Below are 22,444 nucleotides of genomic sequence, written 5' to 3'. Positions count from 1 at the left end.
GTTTGGCGGCTGCGAAACATGTCCACGTAATAAGCCACGTCGTTGAGCTATAAATTGTGGCCAGGTCGCTTCTAAAAAGAGCTATAAACCTCAGTGGGCCTTACCTGGTAAAATAAAAAAAAGGTTTTATAGAATCGTCCAAACTCGGCGATTCCAGGATGTAAAATCTTAACATTAACAATGGGTGATGAATATATATATATATTGTTTAGGTTATGAAGATTCAAATACTCGATGTTTTTAACGCATAATAGGAAAATGTACGGTGAAAGTCGTACAGATAATGAGCTTAAATGAACCACGATGTTTGTTTAGCCAGAGGCTGTTCGCTGTTGTAATGCGTAAGGCCACTCACCTCGGGACCCAACCACTCAATCGCACGCCCTCCCAGCCACCCTTCCTCCAGCCCTGCCTCACCGCCTGCTCGCCCACCCTTTACGCCATCCTCCTGCCCATCTGTCTCCCCTATCACCAAATAACCCCCCCTCACTCAACCTCCACCACCACCACCCACTCACTCGCACCTTCGATTAGCACGAATGGCTACGTACGCTGTGAAATAAGTATAACATACATACTCACACACTCACTCACCCACACACCCACTCACCCACACACTAAACCAATCACCCACCTACACACTCACCCACACTTTCGATTAGCACGGTTGATTAAGTATGGTGTAAAATAAGTTCAACATACATACAACCACCGTCTACTCAGGATAAAACGGTGTCGTTGGAATAAAAAAAAATTGACCAATGAACAGAGGATGCATGAAGCCAGTAGTTAAATATTAGTTGATAAAGGTGGAAGACGATTGCAGACTGTGAAGCTTAAACAAACAGGCCTTTAAAGAAAAATAATGAATTTCGATTTAAAGCTTTCGTGACTCCAGGGATTCATCTTCTTGGTTCTTTCGGTAAAGTCACGTAGAAGGGAAGTAATACAATAATGTTTTATTTTTATTATTTTATTACTTCCCTTCTACGTGACTTTACCAAAAGAACCAAGAAGAAAAATAATGAATAAAGACACAGATGGGAAAAAACTAGTTAAACATTACCATCAGAATGTTTCTTCTTCCACACTGCACGTAGCCAACCGTGCTAATCGGAACTGCAGGGGAATGACAAATTAACACAAAAATCAGTTTTACCTATTACACAGTGCGTGACTGTAACGCCACGTCTACACAGGTGAGCCCAGCCGCCGTGTGGAACATTCCAGGGCGTGTCTCTATAACTTATAACTTAACTGCGGGTGAAGTCAAGTTCATTTCCTTGTTCATCTCCACTGTGTGAGCTGCTCACACAGCGTCTTCTGAACAGAACACACCTCGTCAATGGTAATCAACATCTCACGGTATTATAAACATAACGTATTTTTGTTGAAATATATTCTCTGAGGCACAGTGAGAAACTACTTTGGGTGCATCCTTGGGTCATGGCGAGCGCAGCTCCCGCTCAGAACGTGGACCGTGAGTTGACCTGCTCCATCTGCCTGGATACGTTTGACTGTCCCTCCACGCTCAGCTGCGGCCACTCGTTCTGCCTCCAGTGCCTGGAGGACGCCTGGAAGGAGGCAGGCTCCTACTGTTGCCCGCAGTGCCGCAAGACCTTCCCTCAACGACCCCAGCTGACCAGGAACGTGACGCTCGCCAACCTCATAGAGCAGCTGCGAGTGACTGAGACCATGGCTGCTGCTGCTGCTGGCGGTGTTGTTTTCTGTGACAACTGCCCAGAAGGCAAGACGCTTGCAGTGAAGACCTGCCTCAAGTGTGAGATGTCCTTCTGCAGGAAGCACCTCGCGCCTCACCTGGAGAGAGCGAAGTTGAAGGACCATGTCCTGGTTTCACCAGATGTGAACCCTGAAGAACGCAAGTGCAAGAGGCACAAACAGGAGCTCATATTCTACTGCAAACAAGACGTGAGCCTCGTGTGCACAGTCTGCGCTTTCACTGGAGAACACAGAGGGCATGATGTTGACACGCTGGAGAACGAGCATAAGACACGGAAGGTGAGGCCTGCATGCCAACTGCGAGAACCATTGAGGTGCAGAAAAAAACATGCATTGAGATTATTTGGCAGCTCGACATTTCCACATGATAAACCACTTTGATAGGTTATCATTTGTGGCCATGTCGCTTATAAAAAACAATTAATTGATACCTCGGTAGGCTTTGCCTGGTAGGATGGGGATGGCTTACTCGTATGTGTATGTTATTGGGTGATTTGTTTACCTTTCATGTACTTTGCACTACTATCTGATTTTTTGTATAGTTTGTTGTTTTATCGTGTTTACCCACCCCTACTGGACATTTGTGAAAAAGAGCTTTATGGCTCATCGGATTCAACCAGTATAAATACCTATACTGATTATGATACCTCTACATGAGCTGATAAAACAAATTGTCCACTGGGTATAATTGAAACATCTCATTCAACAAACATCACTGTGGGTTGATTACACTGGTCAACAAATAAAATTCCGGCCTGGACTTTTGCAGCTGTTGTAGACTAATTTCAGGGTGCTGATTCCAAATCTGATCTCAGATTTGCTCTATCACATCTCATTTGTATGCTATCGGCATACCCCATTTTATGCAGATGTAACATCACTATTGTGAATTACCTTTTTGTACATATTTTTCTTATCTTCACAATTAAATTCTTACATGGTAATATGCATTCACTCACATTGATATGCAGTCACTCTCACAACTTTGTGCTACGGCTCATTAAATGTTTGTTTCATTATTATTGTATATTGTATCTTATTCTTGTATGGATGTCTGTTTAGCTATTAATATATGAGCATACATTTGCTGTTGTTATTGAAAATGCAATATTTGATATCTCAAAAACCGGATGTGAAACTGATGCCAGATTTGGAATCAGCACCCCAAAATTACCTTAGAAACGTTGGAATACCTTATGCCAGAAAAAGTGTTTTGACCAGTGTTACCTGTCCACAGGTCCCTTGCCTATTAGACTTTCTTCAGTCAGTCCAGGCTGAATTCCTCACCATGCTTCTGGTGGGCAATTCAGAACTATCTCCTCTGATGACTTTGTCTCTTGCAGGGTAGAGTCGGCGAGGAGATGCGGGCAGTGGAGAAGGACAGGAAAAAGGTGGAGGCGTCCGTGGGACAGATGAAGGCCACTCGCAAGGCCGTGCAGGTACCACGCGTGGCCTCTGTGGCCCTGTGACCTCCACCCGGAGTAGAGTCCGTGATTCCCCTTGAGGATAATTCCGTAGATCCAAGTGAACTCTGGTATGCTTGAGTCAGTGTGTAATAACTGTGCAGGACATTGCATTATTATAGTTATGGGTAATTGAAACGTAATCTTTTTTAATACAACGTTTTACACAAAAACGTGTATCTCTCGTGAGACTTCAAAGCACGTCGCAAGATAACTCGAATGATTTGCAATGGATCAGATAAAATAAAGCAGTATGGAGCAACGATTGTCTTGAATTAAAAATTGGCCATTAAACGAGTCTAGATGGCGATAAAATACGACAGGAAATCGGCTGTTGAATGCTAGAATAAACACAAGAGATGCGGCTATAAAGAGAGTGCAAGGAATGCCAGAAAACACTTTTGCTCTCATGACATGCACCTATTTCTAAAGCAGCACAACGTATAGCCAATTATTATACAGGAAGGAACAATGTTCCACACTGCCCACCAGGGATTTATTGTCTGTCTGTCTGTCTGACTGTCTGTTTGTTTGTTTGTCGTGCATAAATAAACACGTTCCTTCGGAGTGGGCAGGTAGGAACTTGGTTGGACAGCGCATTCGTGCGATCCGTGTTGGATACCGTAGTCGTGTTGGAAGTTGTAGCTGTTACTATTGCATCTGATGATGATTCTTGATTTATTGCTGTAGGTCTTTAAGTTCATGCTGCTGCTGCAGCAGGTCGCGCCTGTGCTGTGTCGCCGCCTCCTGCGTGTACCACGCGCGCCAATCCACCTGACCTGGTCCTTGAACGGCCACGATGTTGTCGTAATGGCGCACCAGGTGCATGATGTTGAGCAGGGCATAGACGCCGCAGTCGAGAAAGGTCACCTGCGGGCGTTGCACCGGGGAAACCCGGGGCAGCACGTTGGCCACCTCGACAGGACCGTCTTGCATGACACAAATGGCGTTCCCCGTTGAGTGGCTGGCCCTTATCAAGATGTCAATATTGAAGGCTCGGGCGGGTAAAATCGCGTTGAGCGTCGTGCTGTTCACTGTGGGCAGCGACCCCCGACGACCATAGTCGTGCCCGTTGTAGAGGCTGAAGTCGTGATCGGCCGGATTTTTCGCACAGGTCGAGCACAGGACGACGTTGTTGATGTCGGGCACGAGATCCGGATTGAGATGGTACCGGACGTCGTTCACGCACAGCACGGAGACGTGCCGTTCAACGAGATGCTCCGGCAGGGTGCACTGCTCGGCGACTTGCTCATTGGTGAGGCGTAACACATTGGGAAGCTGTTCGACGGGGCCGGCGTCGACGATGGTCTTATTGGCCTCAAAGAGAAACTCATTGCACGACGCGCACGCCGCGATGCGCCCCGTGCCGGGGTCACGGGCAGCCACACTGCGCTGAGAGTGCACAGCGTCGTCGTGGCCTACCGCGCCGCCAATGGCTCGCAGGATCCGCTCGCAGACCGCGGGTCCGTTAGGCCCATGCAGGCTCTCATCATTGAAAACAAAGGCGTCGGGATGGTTTGTGCACAGGTGGAAATACAGCAGCGCCAGACGCGGATCCTTTGCGAAATTTTGCGACTTCGCCAGGAACCTGACGGTCTCCTCACTAGGGTCCTGCTCAGCGAGAGCGGTCTCGGCCAGAGACGCCAGCATGGCGTCCTCAGTATCGACGCTGACGCGTCGCTTCTCGGCCTTCGCGATGCACGCGCGCTCCAGTCGGGCAGCACGCTCTTCGGGCATCTCGTCCTTTATTGTGCGCTCGCCGCCGTACTGTGGCCAGACGTCGCCAATGGTTGCGAACATCCCCACTTTCTCCACACCGCCGATGGTTGCACTGAACGTCGGCGATCGCGCCAGAAAACTTTTGCAGTCAAGCAAACTGCAATATGCCAAGACAGTCACAGTCACTGAACTGCGCAGAGTGCACGACAGACAAATATGCACGACAGACAGCCAAATAATCCTTTGTGGGCAGTGTGGAAACTGTTGTTCTTCCCTGTATAAGATTCAAATACTGTCAATAATAGCTGTATTATAATAAAATACTGTCAATTATCCTTTTTCACACTCACGATGTATGTATCATGTCAGAATAATTTATAAATAAGAAATGCCAAAACTATTTTTTTCAAATTAAGAAATGGCAACCTCGTGTCTTACCCACAAATGTAGCAACTACCAAAAGCGTTGAGTAGGCACGTAAAATAAATTCATCAACTGAAATTGATTATGCTCCTGACGAATAAACAAGTCACGTGAGATTAGATTATTTACAATGCATGTACTTTACATGCCAATGTTCATCATCATCATCAGCCATGCTCAATCTACTGCTGGGAGAAAAGGTTCCCCAATATTTTCCCCGATATTGTCACCATCCCTCATGATCTTGTGATCCACCCAGCTCATGCGCATGAGATGATCTCATTGCTTCATCTCTGTGGTGGTTATTTTCTCACACGTGTTTTCTCCATCGGTTGACATTCCATCCCAAGTTCTGTCCACTTGCTATTATCCCTTTTAGTCACGATGTGTCTTGGCCAAGCCTAATTAAAACTCTACTTGGATTTTTGCAATGTTGCAATGAGGAGAAAGTAAAGTAACCAAAAAATAACTGTATTAATTAAAATAGAGATGGTCAAAATGAAAATAATAATAATGAAATAATGACTGTAAATCTATCACAATTAATTGAAAAACTGGAAAGTGTGCTGGGAGTGGGGGGGGGGACTCCAGTTGAATCGTAAACATGGCCACAGGCAGCCATTGCCACCATGCACACATGTCCAGTTAGGGATGTTCATTGAATTTTTAAGGGTGTTGCGATAATTGCATGCACAAAAGCCTATTAAAAAACCATTACCAATCTTCAGCACACCCACAATGACCGGAGTGAAATATGGTCAAAACAAGCTCAATGACTGACATGGCGTGGTTAGGCCTTCATCTAGCAGTGGCTTGACCAAGTGGTGTACGTTTATTATATTGTTTATATTGTATCTATAATGATCAGAACAATGACATTGCAAGATGCGTCTGTAAAAATGCGTGCCATGCGCCAAGCAGTTTGATCAAGTACTCAAAAAGTAGAAGATTATAGATTCCATGACTTAGGAATCAATACAATATTCCATAAGCAAACGGTACAAATCGATAATAAAAGTGCAGGAGATACAAAACACTGAGTACGCTTCGCCAGTACTCTAAATTACAATACGATATTATATGTGCATAGGCAGCTTATTCTGCGTCAAGAGATACGAGAAAAAAGCTTATCAATATCTCATTGTGTTTTTAGTGATAAAGCAAATATCTGTGGAGTCACGTACCGCCTTGAAGACTCTTAATAGAAGACTCTTAATATTTACGTTGAAGCCTATTCCCCCACTCCCAGCACACTTTCCAGTTTTTCAATTAATTGTGATAGATTTACAGTCATTATTTCATTATTATTATTTTCATTTTGACCATCTCTATTTTAATTAATACAGTTATTTTTTGGTTACTTTACTTTCTCCTCATTGCAACATTGCAAAAATGCAAGTAGAGTTTTAATTAGGCTTGGCCAAGACACATCGTGACTAAAAGGGATAATAGCAAGTGGACAGAACTTGGGATGGAATGTCAACCGATGGAGAAAACACGTGTGAGAAAATAACCACCACAGAGATGAAGCAATGAGATCATCTCATGCGCATGAGCTGGGTGGATCACAAGATCATGAGGGATGGTGACAATATCGGGGAAAATATTGGGGAACCTTTTCTCCCAGCAGTAGATTGAGCATGGCTGATGATGATGATGAACATTGGCATGTAAAGTACATGCATTGTAAATAATCTAATCTCACGTGACTTGTTTATTCGTCAGGAGCATAATCAATTTCAGTTGATGAATTTATTTTACGTGCCTACTCAACGCTTTTGGTAGTTGCTACATTTGTGGGTAAGACACGAGGTTGCCATTTCTTAATTTGAAAAAAATAGTTTTGGCATTTCTTATTTATAAATTATTCTGACATGATACATACATCGTGAGTGTGAAAAAGGATAATTGACAGTATTTTATTATAATACAGCTATTATTGACAGTATTTGAATCTTATACAGGGAGGAACAACAGGTTCCACACTGCCCACAAAGGATTATTTGGCTGTCTGTCGTGCATATTTGTCTGTCGTGCACTCTGCGCAGTTCAGTGACTGTGACTGTCTTGGCATATTGCAGTTTGCTTGACTGCAAAAGTTTTCTGGCGCGATCGCCGACGTTCAGTGCAACCATCGGCGGTGTGGAGAAAGTGGGGATGTTCGCAACCATTGGCGACGTCTGGCCACAGTACGGCGGCGAGCGCACAATAAAGGACGAGATGCCCGAAGAGCGTGCTGCCCGACTGGAGCGCGCGTGCATCGCGAAGGCCGAGAAGCGACGCGTCAGCGTCGATACTGAGGACGCCATGCTGGCGTCTCTGGCCGAGACCGCTCTCGCTGAGCAGGACCCTAGTGAGGAGACCGTCAGGTTCCTGGCGAAGTCGCAAAATTTCGCAAAGGATCCGCGTCTGGCGCTGCTGTATTTCCACCTGTGCACAAACCATCCCGACGCCTTTGTTTTCAATGATGAGAGCCTGCATGGGCCTAACGGACCCGCGGTCTGCGAGCGGATCCTGCGAGCCATTGGCGGCGCGGTAGGCCACGACGACGCTGTGCACTCTCAGCGCAGTGTGGCTGCCCGTGACCCCGGCACGGGGCGCATCGCGGCGTGCGCGTCGTGCAATGAGTTTCTCTTTGAGGCCAATAAGACCATCGTCGACGCCGGCCCCGTCGAACAGCTTCCCAATGTGTTACGCCTCACCAATGAGCAAGTCGCCGAGCAGTGCACCCTGCCGGAGCATCTCGTTGAACGGCACGTCTCCGTGCTGTGCGTGAACGACGTCCGGTACCATCTCAATCCGGATCTCGTGCCCGACATCAACAACGTCGTCCTGTGCTCGACCTGTGCGAAAAATCCGGCCGATCACGACTTCAGCCTCTACAACGGGCACGACTATGGTCGTCGGGGGTCGCTGCCCACAGTGAACAGCACGACGCTCAACGCGATTTTACCCGCCCGAGCCTTCAATATTGACATCTTGATAAGGGCCAGCCACTCAACGGGGAACGCCATTTGTTTCATGCAAGACGGTCCTGTCGAGGTGGCCAACGTGCTGCCCCGGGTTTCCCCGGTGCAACGCCCGCAGGTGACCTTTCTCGACTGCGGCGTCTATGCCCTGCTCAACATCATGCACCTGGTGCGCCATTACGACAACATCGTGGCCGTTCAAGGACCAGGTCAGGTGGATTGGCGCGCGTGGTACACGCAGGAGGCGGCGACACAGCACAGGCGCGACCTGCTGCAGCAGCAGCATGAACTTAAAGACCTACAGCAATAAATCAAGAATCATCATCAGATGCAATAGTAACAGCTACAACTTCCAACACGACTACGGTATCCAACACGGATCGCACGAATGCGCTGTCCAACCAAGTTCCTACCTGCCCACTCCGAAGGAACGTGTTATAAAACGTTTTAAATTGAATATGCACGAATCATGATGTATTAGTGATTAGCTCTTTTGATGTACATTTTAATGATTCAGATAATTACGTAATTGAATCTACTTTTGATATGTCTTCAACGATATTGCTATGAGCCTGTTTGCGTTGTCGCATGCATGAGTTTGTTAATTCATTCGTTTCTCAATCCACTTGTCCTGGTGAGGGTCGCGGTGGCAGAATGTTGAGTAGGGTGGTCCAGACCTCTCTTTCCCTGGTGACAGACTCTAGCACTTTCTGGGGAATTCCCAGGTGTTCCCAGGCCAGCCGAGTGATATAGTCAAGCCGGCATGCCCTGGGTCAGCCCTGGGGTCAACGCCCAGTGGAACGTTCCCAGGAGAGTTCCAGGGGGAGTCTACTGGGGGATATCCCTACCAGGTGCCTAAACCACCTCAACTGGCTCCTCTCGATCCAGAGGAGCAGCGGCCCCACTCTGAGGCTTTCCCAGATTACCGAGCTTCTCACCTGATCACGGAGAGTGAGCCCAGCAACCCTGTGGAGAAATCTCATTTTCGTCCCTCGTACCTGCGATCTTATCCTTTCAGTCATCACCCAAAGCTCATGACAATAGGTGTTGGTGGGAACCTAGACTGACCTGTAAAGCAAGAGCTTTGTTCAAGAACTCACCTCCCGCTTCACTACCATGGAACGGTACAGTGCCTGCAACACTTCGGATGCTGCACCGATACACCATCCAATCTCATTGTTCCCAATTACCATCACTTGGGATAGAAACCCCGAGGTACTTAAACTTCTTCACAAAGGGCAGTTTTCCCTCCGCACAGGGAGAGAATAATCCAACGTCTCTCGAGAGTGAACCATGACTTCAGATTTGGAAGTGCTGATCCTTATCCCAGCCACTTCACATTCAGCATCAAACTGTTCCAGTGCACGTTGGAGATCACACACTGATGAGGCAAAGAGGACGTCATCTGCAAAAAACAGCGATGCCACTTCCATGCCCCCGTACTGAATACTCTCCATACCTGGACTGTGCCTTGATATCCTGTCCGTGAAAATCATAAAAAGGAGCAGAGACAAGTCGCACCCTTGGCAGAGTCCAGCACCCACAGTGAATGACATTGATTTAACACCAATAATACAGACACAGCTCTCACTCTTGGAATAGGGGGACTGGATACCACACAAAAGCGGCACCGGTACATCAATCTCCCGCAGCAGTTCCCACAAGATATTACAGGGAACACAGTCATATGCTTTCTCCAAGTCTACAAAGCAAAGGTAGACTGGAGCAGTATACCCCCATGACCCCTCAAATATCTGTGAGAAGGGAAAGAGCTGGTCCATTGTTCCACAACCCTGACGGAATCCGCATTGTTCCTCCTGAATCTGAGGATCAACTAACCGGCAAGAAACTCCTCTCCAGCACTCTAGCACTGGCTTTACTTGGGATGCTGAGGAGTGTGATCCCTCTGTAGTTGGAGCAGATCCTCTAGTCCCCTTCCTTAAAAATGGGTAACATAACTCCAATTTTCAAATCCAGAGGTACTGTACCGACCTTCCATGCAACATTGCAAAGGCATTCCTACACTGTCCAGCGCTTTAAACAACTCTGGGTGAACATCATACACTCTATTAACTTTGCTGCTATGAAGGCCCTCGACCGCCGGAGTGACTTCAGCAGCCGTGATGGATCCGATGCCCCCAGCTGTTTCCAGGGCTGCCATCTGAGATTAGGGCATGTCCACTGGGTTGAGGAGCTCCTCAAAGTGTTCCTTCTACCTCTCGACTATCTCCTTCGTTGTGTTCAATGTTACTGAGAACAGATGGGGCAACATCCCATATACCCTTCCTAATGCGTCGGATGGTTTGACAGAAGATCTTTGAGGCTGCTCGGTAGTCTCTCTCCATGGCCTCTCCAAGTGCCTCCCTTGCTTGGGCTTTTGCTTCAGCAATTGCTACCGCTGCCACACTCTTGGCAAGCTGGTACCTCTCAATCGAGCTGGGAGACCTTTTACCAAGCATAGCTAGGAAAAAGTCTCCTTATTCAACTTGTCAGCATCCCTCAGCACTGATGTCCACCAGTGGGACCTAGGTTTGCCACTTTCACAGGCACTCACTGCCTCCCGACAATAGCTTTTGCAGTCGCATCCACAATAGAGGTCCTGAACATCGTCCACTCAGACTCAATGTCCATGACCTTCTCTGGAGTGCAGGATAAGTTTTCCCAGAAGGGGAAGTTGAAAAATTTCTGCACCGGGTCTTCCGCCAGACGTTTCCAGAAAAGCTGCACTATTCGTTTGGGCCTTCCACATCTATCTGGTCGGTGCCCCAAACATTAGGTGTAACTTACCACCAGGCAGTGATTAGTGGACAGCTCTGCCCATTTCTTCACCCGAGTGTCCACAAAATATGTCCTTATGTCTGATAATACAACTATAAAGTTAATTATTGACCTTCGGCCCAATGTGCGCTGGTACCAAGTACACACATCAGCATCCTCATATTCGAACATGGTGTTTGTTATTGACATTCCGTTACTATTGCAAAATTACAGTAACATCTCACCGTTCGGGTTCAGATCAGGGGGGGCATTCCCACTAATCATGCCTCTCCAGGTTTCTCCATATTTTCCCACGTGAGCATTGACATCACCCAGTAAAGCTATGGAGTCGATAGGTGGAACGATCAAGCACTGCACCCTCCATCTCCAAGAAGGCCGAATACTCTGAACTGCTGTTGGTACATATGAACAGACAACAGTCAGAGTTGTCCTTTCTGAGACCCAACGTCTCATTGAGGCGACCCTCTCATCCACTGGGAAAAACTCCAACTGAATAGCACCCAGCCTGGAATTTGAATATCCCCACACTCACCCGGGGCCACTCACCAGGGGGTTCTCCAGAATTGGAGAGACCACCCCCGATCGAGAAGTTAGCGTTCATTGCCAATGCTGTGTGTGGAGGTGAGACCGACTATATTTAGTCGGTACCTTTCCACCTCCTCCACCAGTGCCGACTCCTTCCCACCACCCCCCCCCCCAGTGAAGTGAGATTCTATGTCCTAATAGCTACTGTAGTACCCATTTCCAAGGTTCAGTCCGTCGTCCGTCTGAGGCCATCCCACTCCCTGCTATACTAGCATCGCACTCGCCCCTCACCCTTCGTACTGCAGATGGTTGGCCCAGAGGACGGAGCCACGTAGCCATTTTGGGCAGGGCTCAACCGGGGAATGTAGTCACCTGGCCACTAGGTGCTTCTCGGCGAACGCCACCCCCAGGCCTGGCTCCCTGGGGTTGTCCTGGTATACCTTGTCTGGGTCAGGTTCTCTGATTTTAGTATTTTTTAACCATTCATAAAGGGATGTTTTTTTGGACCATTATTTGTCTGGAACATTTGCCCAAACCTGTTAACCAAGGCAGATCCTACCAGGAGTACAAGACTCCAGGCGACATAGCTCTGAGGGTCATTGGAACACAAAAACTGCACCACCACGAAAATGTTACGAGTATCCAAAGTATCCAATGTCATGCAAAACCTGTTGTAAAAGTGGGCATCAAGTCAGCTAGTGATAATAATTCACACAACATCTCCATGTTGTGGAGAATATTAGTAATACAACCAGAAAAGCAGATCATTGGTCTCCATCAAATATCTGAGCTCGGAGTGATTTGAAACGGTGGAGAGAGGGGAGAGAGCCCAGCATGTGTTTAGAGGAATGGACAATCCAATAACGTGCGGTAGTTTTAATAACAGATAATTTTAGCAAGTTATTAGTCGTTATTTTTCTCCATATTTGTGCATAAAATATCTCAGTTGTATTGAAATATTTTTTTTAGTATGTTTTGGGTTGGTACATTTGTTTTAGGAATGCATCTTAGGTCATATGACACCGTATGGAAAATAATGTTTCGATTTACAATTTAATGTTTCACTTTATGATGTGTTTATTTCTGCAGAAAAATACAATTTTGCATTTTCTCTTACTAACCATATTATAGATGTGAATGTCCTAGATTCTTCAACAGTTATCGACCTGTTCACTGAGATGTGAGTGCAGAGACATAATGTGGAGGCAGGGCAAACTAGTGGAGTAGCCAGAAAACAATGTTACTTTGGTATTTGTAGCATTGAATATGAAATGATAGCTTCCATCGCACACCCTTGCAGGATTCCATGGTCCAGACCAAGGCTCGCATCTCAGGCGAGTTCACCTGCATGAGGGAGATGCTCGATGAGGATGAGAGGGCAGCTCTGGACCGTGTGGACGTGAAGGGGCACGAGCTACTGTCCCAGATCGAGGAGAACATCGCTCATTACGAGCACGAGATCAACGAGCTACAGGCAGCAGCCACGCGCCTGCACGCTCTGCAGGAGGAGAGGGACTCGCTCGCGTTCCTGCAGGTAGAGTGAGTAGGCATCACCCCACCTGGCCACCATTGACCACTGTTGCCTCTGCAGTGGCGATGTTTATGCACCAAACCAGGAACTCCTTTGAGGATGAGAAGACCTTGGGGAGGTCCAGGACCCATTCAGATAATTATCACTGGTGTTGGTCGTGAGCAGGAATCGAACTCGTGTCGCCGGGTTGGTAACACAGTGTGCTTACCATTGCACTACCATTCCCCCTACACGAACTTGTACACACACGCACAAACGAGCACGGGTGCACACATGTGTGGTGGTCATTTCGAAACACACGCGCCACAACCAGGGGGAGTTGTAGAAACCGGTCCGGACCGGTCGGGCCAACGGCGGTTGGAACACCTCTGAGAGAAAGAGTATAAAGTGCGGGTCCCTGAGAGAGCGAGTCAGTCCGTCTCAAGCCGAAGCCAGAAGCCGCCTGAAGAAGAAGACCCTGGACCCCAAGCCGCCGACGTCCTTCTAAGGGATGGGGCTCAGTGCGGTGCCAGTGGTCGAGGGGTTAGGACCCTGAGGTTCCCTCGGCCTGATGCCCTTCTAAGGGCCAGGTCCGGACGGTCCAGTGGTCAGGGACCCACCGGGCCAGCGGTGGGTCAGCCTCTCCTAGGTATAGCCAGCCGGAGGGCTAGAGTAGATAGAGTTGTAGGTACGATAGCTCGGAGGCTGTACCTCCCCAGGTTTTGGGTGAAAGGGGCCTTACCCCTTTTTGTTAGGGTTAAGTGTAACTGTTTGGTATAATAAACCGTGTGGCCTCTACGAAGACTCTGTGTCTCTACAAGAACATTACACATGCACAAACACTCACTGCCAGCACGAGGCTGACTCATTACATCTCAGATCGCTCCACTGAAAAAACATTGTTCCGTGATTAAATTCGCGTTTTATGTCGAAAACTGCCCGTATATTTAGAAAGGCGGCACATGCAAGGTTTCACAAAGAACATAATAACGCAACTTGCATTGTCAATACAATCTATCGGCCATAGATTGTATTGAAACAAGTCCACCAATGTGAATTTGTATGTTCTATTAAAAATATAACTTACTACTGAATTTCCAAATAATGAATAAACGATTAACATTTTGACTTTCAACTTTCGTGACTGCAGGAATTCATACTCTTTGGTTCTGTCGGTAAAGTCACGTAGATAGAAAAATAATAATAAAAATCAAGTGTTTTGTTTTTAATTATTTTATTTGTATTCTTTTTATTTTCATTAAATTTATTTTTATTATTATATTTCTATCTACGAAACCATTAACACACAAATCCTTCGAGTTAATAATCAGTTGGTAATGTATACAGACGTTGACACTACAACATCTATCCACATGGTCCTGTAATATACAGATCTAAGCTACTTAAATGTCGACCAACCAAGAGTAATGCTGAAAAGAGAAGAGCTTTTAATAACAGGAAAGCCAGAGGCATTTATTATTTGATCAGTCTCGGAAAGTTTAAACCAATCCGAAGATTGTCTGCTTCAACAAGTGTTCACCGTTAATACGTTTTTATTTGGGTTAGATCACTTAAATATAAAGGTGTCATTAAACCCGCCACCACCCGATACAACCAATTAGATTTGTCATGTAAATATAAAATGCCAATAAGTTACTAGTTCAGCACACCGGTGTGTTGGAGAGTAAACAAATAACATTTACAATTGGAGTACAACGTTTTGCCAGTAATTAAAACCAGCCTCATCAGGTAACCGTCAGAATTATGGAGATATTCTCCTGTTTTGGTCTTCGAAGAATAATTGTGATGTCATCACCCTGAACCAATCAGGTGCGAAGCCCAGAGTGGGAGACGTGAGTTAATGTATGCATATTAATGACAATGGATCTCTATTATTAGTTGGGTTATTCACAGTTAATAATTATGTAGGTACGTTATGTATGTACAATACCGACTTTTGGGCTCAAATTGTATCAATGGTGGGCTTCTCTGAGGTTTTTAGGCCCAAAAACTGTCCCTAAAATTCAAAACTACTGACAAAGTAACACGATGTTCTGGGTGTAAGTCACCCTCGCAGTGGATAATTATTTACAATGTTGGTTCACAATCACTGCCACTCAATGTCGAGTGACACGTACGCCTATTGCCCGTGCAACGGTTTGAGAGGCCACACCTTGCTGATGAGAACCATCGAGTCCAAACGAGTTAACGGCTTTGTCTTGATGACAACCAACAACACTGGGATAAGCAAATGGTTGAGTGCAGCCTCATCGCCTCTACCAATCACCGTGTGGTTAATGTGGCTGGAGGTGAACTGATTCGCGTCCCCTGTTCTGTGTCTGACTCCTGCAGGTTCACCTGAAGGAGACAAACCGGTATGGACTCATCAACTTGCACAGAATAACACACGGGGTGACGCCTTATCTGGGACATGGGCTGCATGATGATGATTATAATAATGCTGTGTGTAATGATGCTGTGTAAGGTACTGGCTATGATGATGCTGTGTGATGATGATGCTGTGTGTGATGGTGCTATGTGTGATGATGCTGTGTACCATGATGTGTGATGCTGTGATGATGATGATGTGTGTGTGTGTGATGATGCTTTGTAAGACACTAGCTGTGTGTGTTGGTGCTGTATAAGACACGGGCTGTGTGAGTCACTGCTGGTTCTGGTCTCATAGGAGAGACGCTCAGAAGGGATCTCCACCCTCATCTCCCAGCGAAAAAGACATCGCCGCGATCAGCACCATGCAGGGAGCTGTGGTCAACCTGCTGGCATTCATGTGTGAGTTCCACAGACTCTTACCACCTGTGTGTGTGTGTTATTGTGTGTGTAATTGTTCTTGTATAAGTATGTTGTGGAGCGGTAGTGTAGTGGTTAGCGCACTGCGCTATGAACATTACCCCCTGGTGTGACGTGCGGGCCTTCACAGGTGCTTGCTAACAGCACTTGCCCCAAAAGTTTGTTGAGGATAGGCAGGGGCATCTTTATCTTTGTAAAAGTGTATAGATCTACATTGAACTTCTTTCACACCAACCGTGCTAATCTGAGTTGTATGGGTGTATGGATGAGAGTGAGTATGGATGTCCAGTGAAGATGGTTTGGTTTGTGCACTGAGCTACAAACATAGTCACCAACAGGCTATTCACGGCCATGGCTAACATCAGTGATGAATGGATTCAAAACCAATTGTGGAGCTCTCCTAGGTACACTCAGCCTTAACAAGTACCTAGTACGTCTTGTAAACATCACCACTGCATACACAAAGGCTGCTTGTAGGAGTTGTACGGTTCAATGATACAAACTATAGCTTTAGAACAAGGTAACGTTTAGGAATCTTATTGTTGATTGTTAATATCCAAGAATCATTCACCAAGACTAAGACACTTTTAGGAGTCTTCGGGCTTCATGTTAACAGTTTGATGCACAGAGTCAAACTTAGGAACTTTTACAATTCTTAGCTTCCCCAGTTAATGGCTGAGGCTCACAGAGCCAGACGAAAGGCATAACCTTGCACGACACGTGCAAAGATAAACATTACGACTGCAATGTATTCATTGGACAATAATATATAGCACAAACACGAGAGTATTTCACTATTACATGAGCTCCATTGATATTACACGTGTGTATTATCCAGTGAGGATGCTGGTGGCCAAAGTAGTAGATGAATCAATGAGCATAAGTCTTCTCTGTGATGGAATTCATCATCAGACTCGAGAAAGACGACATCACCGTTGTGATGCGTAGCGTTAATTGATAATGTCGGAGGCTCATAACCAGATAAAGGCAGGCTTAGTATTCTCAGGATTCATTCATAATGCTTGAGGCTGCTATATCCCTACTAAGGCACAGACAGGATTATTGGGGTTCAAGATTAATACCTGAGGCTCACAGAGCCAGACTGGGCTATCATTGTGGCTGACCATGTGTATCAATGTAAATACATACAGATACATTACTATTGCCCATGTATTGCAATACCTCTACGTTAACATACAGCACACGCACGAGTGTAAAGAAGTATTACATGAGCTCTATTAACACTATACGTGTGTATAATTCAATGTGGATGCTATTGTTGTTCTGCGTGTGAGTCTGACACGCACATGCTAGGGCTAAGATGTTTAGGATTCATTATTAGTACTTGAGGCTGCGATATCCAGACTCACACAGTTAGGATTCATAGGGTTCAGTGTTAATGCCTAAAGCTCTAAGACTCAAAGGCACGTTTAGGATTCTGTGTTACAATTCAGAGGTTAATGAGACAGACAGTCAAGGGCTTGACCTTGGTTGATCGTGTAAATCACTACCTAGACAAAAAGGTTAATTACTATAAAACATATATCAATATACCTACACATTAAAATACAGCACATTCACACAGATGAGTGCAAACAACTATTCATCATCATGGCTTGGCTTCGCGAACGAAGATCTAGGAAGGACATCCACGTCTTCTGCAGGCACGCTGGTGGCTGAAGAGGCCTATGCGGGACAAGCAGGTCCTGCCACAACAGCTGCAAGTATAGGTCTCATCTGGGATGGGTGCTGAGGGATCATGGTTCTTCCTCCTTCTCCTTTTGTCCTCCATACGGGCCCTGCGGGTATCTTCGAAGAAGGAGGTGGCCTGGTGGACTGTGTGCCGCCAGGAGTTGCGATCAGCTGCTTGTGTTGCCCACTGACGGTGATCGATGCAGCAAGCAGTGAGGGACTTCTTCAGGGAGTCTTTGTATCGCTTTCGTGGTGCCCCTATGTCGCGATGGCCAGAGGACAGTTCCCCATACAGCACGATCTTAGGCAAGCGGTGGTTCTCCATCCTGGCGATGTGCCCTGCCCAACGAAGCTGTGTCTTGAAGACCATGGCCTCGATGCTGATGACCTTCGCTGACTTGAGGACTTCAGTGTTGGCGACGAAGTCACTCCAGTGAATATTGAAGATTGTGCGGAGGCAGCGCTGATGGAAACGCTCGAGGAGACTCAGGTGACGACGGTACGTGACCCAGGACTCAGCGCCATACAGGAGAGTGGTCAGCACAACAGCTTTGTAGACGTTGACCTTTGTGGCTCTTTTAAGGTTTCTGTTGTTCCAGACACGTTTGTATAGTCTGCCAAATGCACTGTTTGCCTTGGCCAGCCTGTTGTCGACTTCGTTGTCGATCTTGGCGTCAGACGAGATGACGCACCCCAAGTAGCTGAACTGGTGGACAGCTTTCAGTTCTGTTTGTTCAATGAAGATGCTTGGTGGATGGTGCTCCTCATGGGGTGCGGACTGATGAAGAACTTCAGTCTTCCTCAGGCTGACTTCAAGGCCGAAGATCTGAGCCGTTTTCGCGAAACAGGACGTAATTCGCTGCATAGCTGCCTCTGTATGAGCAAGGAGGGCGGCATCGTCAGCAAAAAGCAGCTCCCTGATCAGTTGCTCCATGGTCTTTGTGTGGGCCTGCAAACGCCTCAGGTTGAACACGCTCCCGTCGAGACGAAAACGGATGTATACGCCATCAGCGTCGTCGAGGTCCTCTGTGACCTGCTGGAGCATCATGCTGAACAAAATGGTGAACAGCGTGGGAGCAAGAACACAGCCCTGTTTCACGCCGTTTGCAATAGGGAAGGGCTGCGAGAGATTGTTGCTATTTCTGACTTGTCCAAGCTGATCTTCATGAAGCTGGACGATCATGGTGAGGAACTTCGGTGGGCAGCCTAGCTTGTCCAGGATTTTCCAAAGTCCCTGCCTGCTCACGGTGTCAAACAACTATTACATGAGCTCTATTAACACTACACGTGTGTATAATTGAGTGAGGATACTGTTGCTATTCTGCGCGTGAGTCTGACACACACACACTCTAGGGCTATGATGTTTAGGATTCATTATTAGTGCTTGAGGCAGCGAGATACAGACACCTTGAGGATTCTTAGGGATCAGTGTTACAGCCTGAAGCCCTCAGAATCAAAGTCAACTTTAGGTTTTATTAAACAGCCAGGCCAAGGCATCAGCTAAGTTGCCCGTGCAAATCACTACACAGGCAACAACAAGTTAATTACAAAAGAACACTAATCAATACATACCAATACGTTGATATAGATAGAGATCCCTTGCATGGCCTTAACAGACTGTTGGGGCAAGTGCTATTAGCGAGCTCCTATGAAGGGGTGGGTGGCCAGCACCTCGCCCGACCGCCTTTGTCTCCCCAGTGGCGATGTTTATACACAGCAGTCATCATTACACTATCAAACACACATTGTACATCACTACACAATCACACACACAAATTGTACATCACTACACTATCACACACACACGAGTGTACATCACTACACTATCACACACACGAGTTTACATCACTACACGATCACACACACACACGAGTGTACATCACTACACTATCACACACACACGATTGTACATCACTACACTATCACACACATACACACAGTGTACATCACTACACTATCACACACACGAGTGTACATCACTACACCATCACATACACACGAGTGTACATCACTACACTATCACACCCACCTCGTGTGCCGTGCCGGCCTTCACAGGTGCTCACCAACACCACTTGCCCTACAGCCTGTGAAAGGTGACACAAGGGAGATGTTTGTGTTTGTTGTACACACACAGAGACGCTACGGCGGTATTGATATCTACGCTGCTGCTGCTGCTGTGATCCACTGCCTCCCACGGGCACTACCGCACAGTCGGGCTGAACGATTAATCGATTTCAAATCGAATTCGCAATTTGAAGCAATGCGATTAGCAAATCGCAAAGGCTGCGATTTTTTTGCGATTTGAAAAGTCCAATTACTTTAATGGAATTGTTTTATTTTTTATAATTATAACTTTATTTATTTAACTTAACAATTGTTATATGTTTGATCGTTCTATTTCAATTAAAACATTTTAATAAATACATGTTGGAAGCAATTCAAATCTGTTAAGTTATCATCCTTGCATTAGAATAGATAGAGCAGTTCACATTTTGATGGTATCATGTGGTAATGCTCCATCACGTGTTTTAAATCTATTACACAGTGACTATTGAACTGAAGCTTGACTTTAAAAAATGTAATCGCAAATCAAATCTCAATTTCTGTCAGAAAAATCGCAATTAGAGATTCTCCCCAAATCGTGCAGCCCCAGCGCACAAAGCGCCCCACCTCCTGGCACCTCGCAAAGCCCCGCAGGGGCTGGGCCTGGGCAGGGCTCGCACGGGCGGCCACCACCACCCTGCCTAGCAGGTGCTACAGGCTGCGGGGCCACGTGGCGAGGCAGCCACCACCCTGCCTAGTAGGTGCTACAGGCTGCGGGGTCACGTGGCGGGGCAGCAGATGGAGGGGCAGACAAACGCACCGCTGTACTGTACTTTTGTGCTCTCTCCAGCTGCGCCGCCTGCCTTCGCCAACGCGCGGTGACCGGCGTGGTGAAGTATGATCAAATATCCCCCACGATCTGCACGGTGTAGGGAGGCCCTTATCCAGCAGTGGATTGACAAAGTGCCCGTTACATGTCATCACACCGATAGCTACGCATTACAACGTTGTATAATAATGCTCATTATGAACTGCTCTAATGTAGTGTGCGTGCGTGTTAGTGCACGAGTGCTGTTGTTATAGTGGTGCTGTTGTTAACACGGCTACTGTGATTATCGTTACTGCAGATGGACGCTCACTGACTGTGGATCCAAACTCGGCCCACAACAAACTCCAGATTTCCTCGGATCTCAGGACGGTGACGCGGACCGCTGTCTCCCAGGGTCTCCCCAATCACCCACACCGCTTTTATGCCTGGTCACAAGCCCTGTGCTCCCAGAGCTTCTCGTCGGGTCAGCACTACTGGGAGGTGGACGTGGGGGGTGCGGTGGGGATATGTGAGGTTGGAGTCACGTACGGGACGATCGCACGGAAAGGGAGTGGTAAAGAGTGCGAGCTGGGAAGGAACGACTCATCCTGGGTTTTATGTAAAAATAACAACAGCTGCTCAGTGTGGCATGGTGGTGTACGGACCTCACTGCCGGTGAGGGATCCTCCCCGGAGAGTCGGGTGTCACCTGCACTGGGAGGCGGGGCTGCTGTCGTTTTACCGCGCCGACTCCATGGAGCTGCTGCACTCCATCCACCACTCGTTTAGTCAACCGCTCTGCCCTGCTCTGAGTGTGTTTGATGATGGTAACTCAGTGAGGATTCTGGATCTGAGTCGTGCGTCCTGAGAGCACGGAGTGTGAGCAGCGCAGAGAAACGGGCACAACGCACAGACTCACACACACAAAGACACAGATCCCCGTGTAGCCTTATCAGACTGTTGGGGCAAGGGCTGTGAGCAAACGCCTAAGAAGGCTGACACGGCATTCGAGGGGGTGGGTGGCCAACACCACGCCTGGCCGCCTTTGCTTCCCCAGTGGTGACATTTACAAATTGTACCAGGAACTAATTTGAGGCTGAGTCGACCTAGGGGAGGCCCATGACCCCGTCACCAACACTGTTGACGATTATCTGAACCGGGCCTCCCCTAAGTCGACTGAGCCTCAAATAAGTACCTGGTGCGGTGTGTAGTAAACATTGCCACTAGGAAAACAAAGGCGGTCGGGCGTGGTGCTGGTCACCCACCCCCTCGTGTGCCATTCCGGCCTTCATAGGTGGTCGCTACCAGCACTTGCCCCAACAGTCTGTGAAGGATATACGGGGGATATTTGTCTGGGTGAGTGGGTTGGTGTGTTTATGCCTTTCTGTGTCTTTGTTATTGTGCCTGTGTCGTCATGTCTGTGTGTGTCTTTGTTATTGTGTCTGAGTCTTCGTGTCTGTGTGTATCTTTGTTATTGTCTCTGTTTTCGTGTCTGTGTGTGTCTGTGTTATTGTGTCTGTATCTTTGTGTCTGTGTCTTTGTGTGTTTGTGTGTGTGTTTGTGTGTGTCTGGACATTGTGATTGCCACCCACCCCCTTGTGTGTCACAGTGGCGGCCTTCATAGTTGTAACTCGCTACTTACAGAACTTTCACCAACAGTCTGTTAAGGCTACACGGGGTATCTTTGTCTTTAGTGTATAGAGGGGCATGTGCGTAGTACAGGTAGGAACAATATGTTCCACACTGCCCACCAGGGATTATTTGTCTGTCTGACTGTCGTGCATAAATATATATATAATACAAACAGCTCTTTGATTGGTGGAGACCTACTGCCGGGTACGGAGAGGGGAGGTGCCTAAGGGAGGAGGGTCAGGGGAGGCACTTAAGGAAGGGGGGAGTCAGGAGAGGGCCCTGAGAAAGGTGGGTCAGGGGAGGGGCCTAAGGGAGGGGGGGGAGTAATGGGAGGG

At 47.2% G+C, this 22,444-nt stretch overlaps 1 protein-coding gene across 2 annotated transcripts; it reads left to right on the top strand.

Moving 5' to 3' along the window:
* Window positions 1-1,284: 1,284 nt before the first annotated feature.
* LOC133359552 (E3 ubiquitin/ISG15 ligase TRIM25-like) lies at window positions 1,285-21,411 on the top strand. 2 transcript variants are annotated; one of them, XM_061577991.1, is made up of 6 exons: window positions 1,285-2,019; window positions 3,084-3,179; window positions 12,918-13,151; window positions 15,480-15,502; window positions 15,814-15,917; window positions 20,798-21,410. In XM_061577991.1, exons 1-6 carry the CDS (start codon window positions 1,447-1,449, stop codon window positions 21,343-21,345), a joined length of 1,578 nt encoding a protein of 525 aa, XP_061433975.1. In that variant the 5' UTR covers window positions 1,285-1,446; the 3' UTR covers window positions 21,346-21,410. The 2 variants fall into 2 exon arrangements, with proteins under 2 accessions (XP_061433975.1, XP_061433976.1); XM_061577992.1 differs by lacking the exon at window positions 12,918-13,151 and having other exon boundaries at window positions 20,798-21,411.
* The last annotated feature ends 1,033 nt before the right edge of the window (window positions 21,412-22,444 follow it).

Source organism: Lethenteron reissneri, chromosome 65, assembly GCF_015708825.2.
Source record: "Lethenteron reissneri isolate LAM-NWPU_2019-01 chromosome 65, ASM1570882v1, whole genome shotgun sequence".
In the NCBI taxonomy this organism is placed as follows: Eukaryota; Metazoa; Chordata; class Hyperoartia; order Petromyzontiformes; family Petromyzontidae; genus Lethenteron; species Lethenteron reissneri.
Note: the sequence above shows the minus strand (reverse complement) of the source record. Positions and strands in the feature narration are given on the sequence as shown.

What these genes read in the sequence shown, in the direction of transcription:
- LOC133359552 (XM_061577991.1), top strand. Translation starts at nt 1,447, where the DNA reads ATGGCGAGCGCAGCTCCCGCTCAGAACGTGGACCGTGAGTTGACCTGC. An exon ending in CACCTGAAGGAGACAAACCG is followed by an intron (nt 15,503 to 15,813) that starts GTATGGACTCAT and finishes CTGGTCTCATAG; the next exon opens with GAGAGACGCTCAGAAGGGAT. An exon ending in CAACCTGCTGGCATTCATGT is followed by an intron (nt 15,918 to 20,797) that starts GTGAGTTCCACA and finishes TCGTTACTGCAG; the next exon opens with ATGGACGCTCACTGACTGTG.